Genomic DNA, 13,847 nt, shown 5'->3' with positions numbered 1-13,847 from the left:
GGCCTGGGGGGCTCAGCGGGGAGCCTCTGTCCTGGGCCCAGGCTGTGACCCTGAGGTCACGGGATCAGTCCCACGTCGGGCTCCCTACATGGGGCCTGCTTCTCCCTCTGCCTGGGTCTCTGCCTCTTTCTGTGTGTCAAGAAAGAGAAAGAAAAAAAAGAAAAGAAAAAAGAAAAGAAAAGAAAGAAAAGAAAAGAAAAAAAAGAAAAGAAAAGAAGAAAAGAAAAAAGAAAAGAAAAAAAAGAAGAAAGAAAAGGAAGGAAGGAAGGAAGGAAGGAAGGAAGGAAGGAAGGAAGGAAGGAAGGGAGAGAGCCAGGTGGGCCTGCCTGGGGAAGGGAGGCTCCTGCAGGGAGTGAGAGGGGGACTACTGGGGGCCCCCGGGGGCAGGTGGGGACAGCAGGAGGGTGCCTGAGGCCCGGGAGGCCCGCCGCAGAGGGGACAGAGGCCAGCAAGAAGGGAAGGCCAGGGGGATGCCCGGGTGGCTCAGCGGTGGAGCATCTACCTTCGGCCCAGGGTGTGACCTCGAGGTCTCAGGATCGAGTCCCGCGTCGGGCTCCCTGCATGGAGCCTGCTTCTCCCTCTGCCTGGGTCTCTGCCTCCCTCTCTCTCTCTCTTTCATGAATAAATAAATTAAAAAAAAATAAAAATAATTTTTTAAAAAGGAGGGAAAGCCAGAGGAACGGTGCCGAGGGCCTCCCCGCAGCAGCTCCGGGTGGGAGGGGAGCCCTTGCAGAGGTGGGAGGCGGCGGGGCGGCCCCCAGGACAGGCACGGGGGGGGAGGGGTGCACCTGCCATCGGCCAAGGCCCGGGCGTGGCCTGCGGGCCCAGGGGGTCTCTCGGCTCCTGGACGGTGCGCGGGCGGGGGCCAAGCAGCAGGGCGTCTGCACCGGGAGCACGAAGGCACCAGCTGGGGGCGGGCGGCTAGACCCGCAGGTGGGCTGTGCCTCGGAGCCCCGCCCAGGTGGAGGCGTAACACCCCCCCCCCACCGCGCTAAGGGCAGCGAGGCGCCCCCCTTGCCCTGGGGCTCGCAGGCCACCTACACCCCAGGTCAACCCCGGGCACCCGCTTCTCGGGCGCCGGGTGGACCCTCCTCTCCTGAGCCTGCTCCTGGAGCACCCAGCAGCACCCTCCAGCACCCTGTAGCACCCTCCAGCACCCTGCAACACCCTGCAGCACCCTGGAGCACCCTCCAGCACTCTGGAGCACCCTGTAGCACCCTCCAGCACTCTCTAGCACCCTGCAGCACCCTCCAGCACCCTGTAGCACCCTCCAGCACCCTGCAACACCCTGCAGCACCCTGGAGCACCCTCCAGCACCCTGGAGCACCCTGCAGCACCCTCCAGCACTCTCTAGCACCCTCCAGCACTCTCTAGCACCCTGCAGCACCCTCCAGCACCCTGCAGCACCCTCCAGCACTCTCTAGCACCCTCCAGCACCCTGCAGCCCCCCGACGGAAGGCCGGGCTCTGGGCCAGTGGGCCGGCGCCTCTGCGGCCCGCTCACCCCCTGGAGCAACTCTGCCTTCCCCCAGCCCCTGGGTCGGCTCCCCAGTGGCTTCCCCCAGTGGCTCGGCTGCTCAGGCCCGCAGGTCACTAGCAGTTGTCTGGAGGTCACAGAAGCAGCCAGGAGGCTGGTCGACAAGCCTGCGTCCAGGGGTCAGGTCTGCAGGGGAGGCCATTCATGGTGGCATTCAAGGCCCCTGGCCTGGGTGACCCGACCAGGAGGGAGTGGTGGACAGGAGGACCAAGATTGGGCGCAGGCCCCTGTGTAGGCGCAGGGTGGCCAGGAGAAGGCGGCCGGAGACACTGAGAGAGGGCAGGAGGAAGGAGCAAAACGGAGAGAGCCCGGCCGGCTGGAAATCTGGAAATTGCAGCAGAGGACTGCCCTCCAGGACGCGGGAGGACTGAGGCCCCGGCGCCCTCACCTGCAGCCACGCGCTGGTTTCCAGGGACTGTTACACCCGTGGGCTGCTGGGGAAGCCAGGGTGAAAACTAATTGCAAAAAAAAAAAGGATCCCTGGGTAGCTCAGCAGTTTAGCACCTGCCTTGGGCCCAGGCTGTGACCCTGGGGTCACGAGATCGACAATGTCGGGCTCCCTGCATGGAGCCTGCTTCTCCCTCTGCCTGTGTCTCTGCCTCTGTGTGTGTGTGTCTCAGGAATAAATAAATAAAATTAAAAAAAAAAAAGAAATAAAACTAATTGCAACAGGTCTAAGGAGAGAGCGGGATTGAGAGCAAAATACCCAGCTAAGTCTGCAGGTGTTTTGCCGCCCGGGAGCAGAGAAGCGAGGCAGTCGCTGGTGAGGCAAGTGGGGCGAGAATGGTTGAAAAGCAGGGAAGTAAGTCAGTCGGAGAAGGACAAACATTATATGTTCTCATTCATTTGGGGAATATAAATAATAGTGAAAGGGAAAATAAGGGAAGGGAGAAGAAATGTGTGGGAAATATCAGAAAGGGAGACAGAACGTAAAGACTGCTAACTCTGGGAAACGAACTAGGGGTGGTAGAAGGGGAGGAGGGCGGGGGGTGGGAGTGAATGGGTGACGGGCACTGGGTGTTATTCTGTATGTTAGTAAATTGAACACCAATAAAAAAAAAAAAAAAAAAAAAAAAAAGAAAAGCAGGGAAGTAGCAGCAGGCCCCGATGATAGCGGGGAGGGGGTGGCCTGAGGCTGCCAGGCCTCGGATAGCTGGGGCTGCGGGGAGAGAACCTTCTGTGGCCCCCAGCAGGGGAGGAGCAGGGGAAGGGCACCCAGGGCCTGAGACAGAGGGATTCCTCCTCCTTCTCAGTGAGTTAGAAAGCAAGGTCCCAGGTTGAAAGTGGGGATGGGGGAGGGGGGGTTTGGGGGAAGGTGTTGGAGGTTTGGAGAAAGAGGAAATGGTGGGAAGGTGCGGCGAGGACAGTGGGGAGGGCGGGAACAAGGGGGCACAGCCCTGTGTGCAGCTGCAGTAGCCCCCTGTGTGGTCTGGCCCAGGGAGTGGGCCAAATCAAGGTAAGGGCAGGGAGGTCAAGGGTGTATATGCAAGGCAGTGCTTAGAAATCTCCAGATGCCCGCCTGCAACCTCTCTGTTAGTCTGCTAAAACTCTTACAACAAGATACCACAGACCGGCTTAAATGACGCACACTTACTTTCTCAGGGTTCTAGAGGCAGGAAGTCCCCAAGATCAAGGTTTGGTTTGGTTTCTTCTGAGGTTTGTCTCATTGGATTGCAGAAGGTCCCCTTCCGGCGGCTGTCATTATTCTTTTCTTTTCTTTTTAATATTTTATTTATTTGAGAGAGAGAGAGAGAGCACACAAGCTGGGGAGAGAGGCAGAGAGAGAGGGAGAAGCAGACTCTCTGAGAGCAGGGGGCCAGACATGGGGCTCCATCCCAGGACCCCCCACCGGGATCAGGACCTGAGCTGAAGGCAGACGCTTAACCAACTGAGCCACCCAGGCATCCCTGCCTTCATGTATTTCTGTAAAAACACCAATCAGATTAGATTAGAGCCACCCTAACAGCCTCATTTTAACTTACTCACTTTGAAGGCCCAAATATAGTTACATTCTGAGGTTCTGAGGAACTGGGCTGTAAGGGCCTCATGACTGCAATTTTGAGGGCACACGACTGAGCCCATAACACCCTCCATCTACGCAATGAATCCCAGAGAATCATCTCAACACAAAGTTTTATTGTACTTTAACTTTCCACCCCTAGAATACAAAACTTATATAGATCCTTCCTTTGAGGCCCTTCTGGTGGAAGGAGTTGTTTTCCTAAGGGGCAGGGTTGGCATCCTCCGTATGCTCCAATGCTTGCAAACTTTTTCAATCCACAGTAAAAATATATAATTTATATTTGACCCGGTGCACACACACATAAATATGTAACTGGAAAGTCTGCACAGAGCAGTGCAATGTGTTTCGATGTCCAAGACAAATTTCCGTCCTTTTCCATTTTATATTTCAAAACCTCTATGGAAATATCTGTTAGGCATCTCAAATAAATCACATTGACACAGTTATATGTAAATAATAGCGTAGCAAGGAAAGAATTGACTATTGATTTAACAAAAAATTGGGTTCTGTGCATTGAGAGGACAGAAGAAGGGGAATGGGGCATGGAAGAGAGATGAAATCCTTATTCAGCGCAACAGGAAAGAGATTTCTAAAAGAGTTGGAAAAAAGATATAGAATGTATGCGAATTACTTTAAAATAGGGAAACAGGGCAGGCCGGGTGGCTCAGGGGTTTGGTGCCACCTATAGCCCGGGTTGTGATCCAGGAGACCGGGAATCGAGTCCCACGTCAGGTCCCTGCTTGGAGCCTGCTTCTCCCTCTCTGTGTCTCTCATGAATAAATAAATAAAATCTTTTATAAATAAATAAATAAATAAATAAATAAATAATAAGGAAAGCATAGGAGAAACCGTGAAGAATGTCGAGCGTAGCTGCCAGTAGGGAGCTGGATATCCTTCATAGTTTCTTCTACGCTTTTGAGCAGTATTTCACTTTTTGATCTTTACATATATTGCTCGGTAAAAATAAAAAAATAATTTTTAAAATGCACATAATACATGTAGCCACCTATTTTGCTTACTCTTAGGGACAGGCCAGTGGAGTTTCTTGCTGTATGCTTCCATTCCACCTCTTACCAAAAGTTTGTAAACTTCTTTTTACTCCAAATCCCAAACTCTGCATTAGAAAGTGCTTGTATTTTAGACCAGAGGTTCCCAACCCCTTTTCGATGCATGAAGATATCTCTTTCTTTAAAAACAGAGACAGTAGTTCTGCAAAAGAAGACTGTCCACTTCGTGAACTATTAAATAAAGTTCATAAAAAATAAAAATAAAAAAATTAAGAGAGAAGACAGGATAAATAACCAGTGGCTAAGAGCACAGACCTTGGAGCCAGACTCTGTTCAGATCCCAGCTTTGGCGCTTATCAGCTGTATGATTTGGGGCAAGTCTCTGAATTCCTCTGCCTCCTCAGCTTCGTTATCTGTAACATAGAGATAATAACAATACTCACCTCCAGAAGGTGTTGTGAAAATTCATGGAGTTCATTTTTTTTAAGCGCTTAGACCAGTGTCTGGCATGTTAAATACGTAAAATTTCACAAGAAGGTAGTACTTACCCTTTTGAATCGATAGATTGGGAAACTAAATTCGGAGTTACCTGGAGTTATTTATTAACTATTAAAAATATATATGATATTCCTATTAGTTATAAAATAATTCGTATTTTCTTTATCACACCAGAATCTGCAGTTTGCCATAGAGTATGCCTGTAGGAAATGTTATTTCCTGTCAGTCTATGGACAACGTTCAATACGCATATGACTTTGTGATGAATCTGAGGAGGTCTGGCATTCACAAGACACATATACTGTCCATCTACTAACCCTCCATGCCTGCAAAGTAGGACCTATAATTGGTCATTTTTAAGTGATTAGGGTTCTAACTGATTGTATGTGGAAGCTACACTAATAGGATCTCCCCACTCCCTGCACCAGAATCATGCCCAAGATGAACCTATGAGAAGAAAACCAACACAGACTACAGTTGAGCCCCTCAGAAACTTAAGAAATCACTGACCAGAGCTGCTGGCAGGTATGCTTGGAATACAAGGGTCATTAGGAAGCTTAAATCTAATGTATTCCATTGTCTGAGAATGGACCATATTTAGAGAAGGGTTTAGCCAAGAGCAGAAGTAGGGAATGGTTGGAAAACAAAAGGTGTCCTCAGGTCTCTTGCATGGTCTGGGGACACAGATATTCCAATCTCTTTACTACAAACATCCGTATGCTATGTGGATACAAATCCTGATGGTTAAAAAAAAAAAAAAAAAAAATCCTGATGGTTGCATTTTTTTAAAAAATCTATATTCATTTGTTATAATCCAGGTTTACCAAGCCACATTCTGGTGATAATTGGTCTTCCTGTATAAGTTTGTCCACAAGGAAAATTGTGCTTGGCACTAATATTTTTTATTGTAAATGAATAAATCAGCATTCTGGATTGTATAGCAGTTGCTATGAATGGTTTTGTTTTGTTTTCGCATGAGTCCCTGAGGAAATCCTCAAGTCTGGGTACCCAGCAGGAAGCAGGCTAAGCACCTCCAAGAGAACAGGCCAGAGGTCAGGATGACAGAATGAAGGAGACACTCCAAGCTGTTGTCTGTAGGTGACATCTCTCCATCTCATCTTTGAAAATCACAGCTTGGCCCCATACAGAACCCGCATCCCCAGTACTGTTGCAACTTTGGGTTTTCCTGATAGGGAGAGTTTCCAACTACATTGCTCTCTCCAGGAAAAGTGAGTTGAGGCGGAGTTTGGGCTTTCATTTGGAATCTGTGTTGTATTGATTATTTAAACCATTTTCATACACTACCTCTTACCTGCTATATTTACTCATTCACTTCCAACAGGCATCTTGATCAGTGAGCAAAACACTTTGTTGGGAGATAGATGGTTATAAAGATGGATTGTGAAACCGTAGAAGCAACCCCAATGTGTGCGGATGAAAGAATGGATAAGCACAATGCGATGGCTATACGTTAGGGAATATTGTCCGGCCTTAAAAAGGAGGGAAATTCTGACACGTGCTAACACAGGGATGGGAGTGGAGGACATTAGGACATTACACTAAGTCAAATGACACAGTCCCCAAAAGACGAATATTGTATGATTTCATTTATATGAGGTCCCTAGAGTAGTCAAAATTTGGAGACAGAGGGTAGAACGGTGGCTGTCAGGGGCTGGGGCAGGAAGGAAGGGGGACTTGTTGTTCAGTGGACACAGTCCCAGTTCTGCAAGATGGAAAGAGGTAATGGATGATGGTGAAAGTAGCATAACCACATGACTATGCTTAAGGCCCCTGACCCTACACTTAGCCATGGTTAACACGGTCCGTTTTAGGTTATGTGTGTTTTACAACCATAAAGAAAAAGAGGCAGATGATGGCTCTTGTCCTATGGTGCTTACAACCCCTAGGAGAGGCCAAACAGGAGGGTGGGGCTAGCACTGTAGGGATGCACACTAAAGACGGTTAATACTGAGACCAGCCCATCTCACAAAGAAACTGATAGAAGGGGGCATCTGGGGGGCTCAGCGGTGGAGCACCTGCCTCCGGCCCAGGTCGTGACCCCGGGTCACGGGTTCGAGTCCCACATCGGGCTCCCTGCAGGCAGCCTGCTTCTCCCTCTGTAAATAAAATCCTAAAAAAAGAAAAAAGAAACTGATACAAGATGTAAGTTGTTATGCAAATTTCCCGACATGCTTAAAACCCCTCCCATTGGTGCTTGAGCCCTGAGCGCCCCGAGCCTGCTCCCAGGGCTGCACAGCGCCGCCGCCCGCAGTGCACCGCCAGGCACGTAGGGGGCGCTGCGGCCCCGCCTCTGCTCCGCGCCCCCCCCCCCCCGCCCCGCCTCGGTGGCCCTCACTTCCGCTTCCGGAGCCCGCCTCCGCGCGCCGGGGTCTGCGCAGTCTCCGGCTTCCGGCCCGCGAGCAGCATGGCGGCGGCCTCGGGTGGGGAGAAGGAGAAGGAGCGGCCGGGGGGCGGCGCGGGCGCGGCGGGCGGGAACAGCACGCGGGAGCGGCTGCTGTCTGCGCTGGAGGACCTGGAGGTCTTGTCGAGGTAGGGGCGTCGGGCGGGCGGCCTGGCTGGAGTCGGGGAGGCGGCGCTCCGGAGACCGCGGCGGGGTCGTGGCCTCGAGGTCGCAGCCCCACGAGACCCGGACGCGGCCTCTTCCCCCCGCACAGCCCCCGGGGGACGCTTGATAGCGGCGGTGACCCCGGGACCCTGACACTGGGAGATGGGGGGAGGGGGGACCTGGGGGGGCGCTCGGTGACCTGCAGGGACACCCGGGACCTGACACTGGGAGATGGGGGAGGGGGGACGTGGGGGGGCGCTCGGTACCTGCAGGGACACTCCGGGACCTGACACTCGGTGATGGGGGAGGGGGGACCTGGGGGAGCGCTCAGTGACCTGCAGGGACACCCCGGGACCCCGGCACTGGGAGATGGGGGGAGGGGGGACCTGGGAGGGCGCTCGGTACCTGCAGGGACACCCGGGACCTGACACTCGGAGATGGGGGGACTGGGGATCTGGGGGGGCGCTCGGTACCTGCAGGGACACTCCGGGACCTGACACTTGGTGATGGGGGAGGGGGGACCTGGGGGGCGCTCGGTGACCTGCAGGGACACCCCGGACCCCGGCACTCAGAGATAGCTGTCACCTATTTCCATGACTGTGTCCCAGCGGCTAGGACCTAGTCAAAGCAGATGCCATCCTTTGTCTACAGAAGCCACTTAACTTGATTTCCATTCTACTCCTCTTAAAATCCATTTTCCAGGTAGCTTAGCAATTGCTTAAAAACATAAATCAGGTCATGTCATTTCCATTTAAAATGATGCATCAGTGGGGCGCCTGGGTTGCTCAGTCAGTGGGGCGTCCACCTTGGGCTCAGGTGGGTGCAGGGTCCTGGATTGAGCCCTGAATCCGCTCCTTCCTCTGCCTCCCCCTCCTTCATTTTTTTTTTCTCTCTCAAAATAAAAAAATCTTTTTAAAAAAGTTAAAATGATCCAGTCGCTTTCCATTGTACCTGGAATGAAATGCTGATTCTTTACCATGACCTGTGAGGCCCTCACACAGCCTGGCCCACCCGCCCTCCGGACCCGTCCTCATTGTGTATCCTGCTCCTCGGTACTGACTGCTGTGTCCTGGCCACCCTTCCTCAAACCCATCTTTGGGCCCCTGAACCCGGCTTTTCTCACTTATAGAAGCCCTCCCTGACTCCACCAGTGTGAGTGGCCAGACAACTCACTGACACACTCTAACACTGCTTCAGTTTCTTCCCAGCCCTTCTTCTAACTCTGGTTTGATTTACCTGCTTTCTTGGTTTTTCTCTTCTGTATTATAATTTAAATTCCTTTGTTCACTTTCATAAGCTAGGCATCCAGAAAGTGCCTGGCACACAGTGGAAACTTAAATGTTTAATCAGTGGGTGAATGAAGACTTTCCATTGCCATATCCACTTTATTCATTAATTAGCTAGCTAGTGCATGCATAATGGTATGAGAACCTCAAAGTGGGGAAGGTTGGGTCCAGTTGGCACCATCCAGAAAAATAGTTTGAGGCTGGCAGTAAGGAAGATGGAAATATAAAGGTGAAAATAGTCTGGCGGCCAGTGAGAAGGTACAGGCTTTACTGGGGCTGACTGGTGGTGTCCTGTTGCTAATTGTGCATCTGTACCTCTTGCATAATTTCTGGAGTCCCATCTGTCAGCAAGTTTGAAACTAGTGTATCAGGATATTACCTGATACATATTTTATACTCCTCTTTATACTAGTTTTCATAAAGGAAAATTGGCATGTCTAGTAAATAAGCATTCCAGAAAGATAGGACTTTATTATACATTAGAATCCCTTAGTTGATACCTGTTTGGTTAATTAAAAATTTCAGTTCACATAGAAAATCATTTAAAAAATGATTCATCTACTCCTTAATTTAGGGGGTTTTCTTGCATAAACCACCCATAATGCCTTGTCCACCAATTTCTAGTGTGTTTCGTTAAAGTGAAATGAGGGGTGCCTGACTGGCTCAGGCAGTAGAGTATGCGACTTGATCTATGGGTTGTGAATTTGAGCCCCACCTTGGGCATAGAGATTACTTTAAAAAAAAAAAAAAGTAAATAAACTTAAATGCTTATCAAGCAGTCTTAGGGTAGACTTGCTGAATTTTCATGACTTTGCAGTTCTTTGCAGGCAGCTGTTGAGTCTTTCCCAAGTATTCAGTTTAGGTTTTTATGGAAATTACTCTTTTCTGTTGACAGTCATATTTCGTTGGTATTTATGAAATGGATATTTAATATATTTAACTATACTAGTAAAGTAAAACTTGCATAACTGGATCTGGTAACAGACATAACTGAGTCTTGGTGAGAGAGTACCGCTTAGCTGATGAGAGCCCAAGCGCACGGTCACTGGGCAGGGGCTCTGAATACTCAGCATGCTGTGGGTGCCATGAATCTAGCAAGTCAGTTAGGTAGAGATCAGTTAATAAAGCTTCTGTTGTATTTTGCAAAGATGTTTTTGTTTTTCTTTTTTAGAGAACTTATAGAAATGCTGGCAATTTCAAGAAACCAAAAGTTGTTGCCGCCTGATGAGGAAAACCAGGTAAGTGGTTTCTTTTTATATTACAAACAAGAAATCCCCATTATTTGTGCAATTTCCCTATTTACATTTACTTTGTGTGAGAACAGGAAGATTGGATTCTGTTAAATTATAGATTACAATTTTTAAATTGATACTTCGAATCACTTACATAGGGTAACACTGCTTGAGAAGAAAAAAGTCTAAAGGTTTAGCAGTATTGTTTTTTCTTCTAGTTACACATTTATTCGTTTTTGTCTTTTGAATTAACCAACTAATAAACTTGTTAAATGGAGGTTAAAACAATATTTGAAATAAAAAAAGTTAATGCTGTCATAAACTACCTTTTATTATATAGACCTGGTTCCCCTAATGCAACTTGAGAAGTAATAGAAATTAAAGAGCATACAACTGTTAACAGAAGTTATTTTGTGGAGGTTAAATTTACATGTTTTTATTTTCTTTATTCCTTTCTGTGCTTTGTAATTTTCTACGGTGAGCAGATTTTTTTTTCTGATCCAAAACCTTTTTTAAATTAATTAATTTGTATTATTTATTTACTCATGAGAGACACAGGCAGAGGGAGAAGTAGGTCCTCTGTGGGGAGCCCGATGTGGGACTCGATCCCAGGACCCCGGGATCACAGCCTGAGCTGAAGGCAGACACTCAGCCACTAAGCCACCCAGGAATGATCCAAAAACTTTTTAAAGTTAAGAGGGCAAATGTCATTTTATGTGTTTTCTACTGTAATTTAAAAAAAAAAAAAAAAGTTTTTTTAAAAGAAAACAGCTGGGAAAGATTAACCTTTTTAGTAACAGGAGACATCTCATAGATCTCTTCTCCCTCCTCTCTGCCCTATTATTATCTTAGTTTTATTTTATGATATGTTTTGAGGGCAGAGAAATTCAATTGACTGATAATAGAGAAGTATCATAAAACTTGTTTTCTTCAACGATTAATCCCTTCAGGTGGAGAGGGGGAATTAGATACGCTACAAGTAGTAAAAGCTGGGACTTTGGGGGAGATTAAAGTTGTTTTTAGTATGTTGTTTGTTTTTAGGAAAAGCTTATAGAGAAAAATGCTAATAGAGGAATGCCAGTCTCAGATACTTTATTGATAAATACATGTAAAATTAAGTAAGTACTTACTACAAAATGAAATATAGGTTTTGACTTTACTTCCCAGGCACACAGATTATTCAATAGGTCATAACCAAGACCTGCCTGGTCAGCACTAACTTTTCTTATACTTTTTAAGGACTAGCAGTTCTGTCCCTAAAAAATAACAGTACCTTGTCACATAAAGTTGTTGTGAGGATTTACGATACTGCATGTTAAGTACAAATAAGGAGAGCTCAGTAATGGATAATTGTCATCGTCACTACCCAGGGAAAGAATTAAACTTTATACTTAGTGTTGTGAATTCCTGTATAATTTTCAACGAAAGTACTAAATATTAGTTTGGATGTGCCCATATGAAAATTTATTTTTGGAAATTGCTCTTTTTTAAACCATCTTCATCATAAAACAATAGTATGCATGACATCACAGGTCTAATATGAGTTATGTATTTTCTTGAACATAATAGCAAAAATGTGCAACTGTAAAAGTTTTTTTAAGTATCAGACATTTATCATAATAGTATTTCTGCAGTCAGCTTAACTCTGAGACAGCCATAATGAAGCATTTACTTAATTATATTGTCAAGTTTCCTTATATAGTTTAATATTTTACTCATTTATTTGCTATATTTATTTATTTATTATTATTATTATTATTTATTTTATAGTTGATTATATACAATTTTGTGACTTTAAAAAATGTACATTTTGTCATGTCTTTGCATCGTGTTTAGCACTTCAGGCTTTTAAATTTTTTTCTACTCTTATTGAGATAACAGTAGAAATATAACATCGCATTAGTTTAAGATATGCGACAATGATTTGATACATGTATGTATTGTGAAGTGATTATCACAGTAAGTTTAGTTAATTTACGTTACCTCACATACTTAAAATTTTTTTTTCTTAAGAACTTTTAAGAAGATGTCAGGGAAACTGTGGCACCTTTTCATGTACCTGTTGGTGATTTGGGTGCCTTTGGAAAAATTTCTATTCTGTTTCTCTGTACATTTTTAAGAACTTTCTTAAAGTTGCTAAAATTTACTGTCTTAGCAACTTTCAAATATACAATGCAGTATTGTTAACTGTACTCACCATTTCTGTACATTACATTTCCGGAACTTATCTTATAGCTGGAAGTTTGTACCTTTTGATCATCTTCACCCATTTTGCCCTGGCAACCACCAATCTGATTTGTTATTCTTTGAATTTGGCTCTTGTAGATTCCACATGTAAGTGAGATCATGCAGTATTTGCCTTTCTCTGACTTATTTGACCTAATATAATGGCCTGAGGGTTCATCCATGTTGTCACAAATGACAAGATTTCATTCTTTTTTATGGCTGAATAATATTTCTGTGTGTGTGTGTGTGTGTGTATACATTCCACATTTTCTACTAGTTCGAAGGGATACAGGTACCCAATGTTTTTAGCAGTATTATCAGCAATAGCCAAATTATGGGAAAAGCCCAAATGTTCATCAGCTAATGAATGGGTAAGAAGAGGTGGTGTATAGAGGTGCTTACACACACACACACACACACACACACACTAGAATATTACTCATAAAAAAATAATGAAATCCTGCCATTTGTAGCAATCTGGATGGAGCTACAAAGTATTAGGCTAAGTGAAATAAGTCAGAAAAAGACAAATACCATATAATTTCATTCATGTGGAATTTAAGAAACAAAACAAGTGATCATAGGGGAAAAAAGAGGGAAATCAAGAAACAGACTCTTAACTATAGAGAACAAATTGATGGTTACCAGAGGGGAGGTGTTTAGGAGAATGGGTGAATATAGGTGATGGGGACTAAGGAGTGTACTTGTGATCAGCGAGTATGATGTATGTATTGTACACTTGAAACTAATATTACACTGTATTGCTACTAACTGGAATTTAAATAAGAACTAAAAAAAAAAAATACCACATTTTCTTTATCCATCCATATATTGATAGATTGTTAGTTTGCTTTCAGTCCTGGCTATTGTAAATAATGCAGCAGTGAACACACGGGTGTAAATATGTTTTTGAGATGATAATTTCATTTTCTTCAGATAGGTACCCAGAAGTGAAATTGCTAGATCATATGGTAGTTCTATTTTAAATTTTTTTAAGTAACTTCCATACTGTTTTCCATGGTGGTTGCACTAGTTAACATTCCTACCATCAGTGCACGAGGGTTCCCTTTTCTCCACATCCTCACCAACACTTACCTCTTGTTTTTTTGATTACAGCCTTTGTAACTGGTATGAGGTGATACCCAATTGTGGTTTTGATTTGCATTTCCCTGATAAGTTAGTGATGTTGAGCACCATTGCATGTACCTCGTTTATATGTCTTTGGAAAAATGTTCAGTTTCTTTGCCCATTTTTAATCAGACTATTTGTTTTGTACAAATTTTTTTTTGTACGAATTTTTTAAAGTTCCTGGTGTCATCTAAAATAATCTCAAATACTAAAATTGGGGGGAACCTCCATTACATTATATTTTTAAGGATAAACTTTAAAATTTTTATTTTTACCGGGAAATGAATAAACCTCATTTTGGCATGTTGGAAGTTTGAAGACTTGTTTTGTATGAAAGAATAGCAT

General features: G+C 45.5%; 1 protein-coding gene across 4 annotated transcripts in view; it reads left to right on the top strand.

Annotated features, from left to right (window-relative positions):
• The window catches only part of MED4 (mediator complex subunit 4), a 56,439-nt gene that overhangs the window by 34,270 nt on the left and 8,322 nt on the right, over positions 1-13,847 (top strand). For 3 of the 4 annotated variants that reach the window (XM_072783104.1, XM_072783106.1, XM_072783105.1), the window contains one exon: positions 10,088-10,154. In XM_072783104.1, coding sequence (XP_072639205.1) covers positions 10,088-10,154 — 67 coding nt within the window. Of the gene's footprint in view, positions 1-7,455; positions 7,615-10,087; positions 10,155-13,847 lie in introns of those variants that run through there. The other variant, XM_072783103.1, reaches the window with a different exon arrangement.

This window comes from Canis lupus, chromosome 17, assembly GCF_048164855.1.
Source record: "Canis lupus baileyi chromosome 17, mCanLup2.hap1, whole genome shotgun sequence".
NCBI classification, from domain to species: domain Eukaryota; kingdom Metazoa; phylum Chordata; class Mammalia; order Carnivora; family Canidae; genus Canis; species Canis lupus.
The sequence above is the reverse complement of the archived record's forward strand: the minus strand, read 5'-3'. Positions and strand labels throughout refer to the sequence as shown.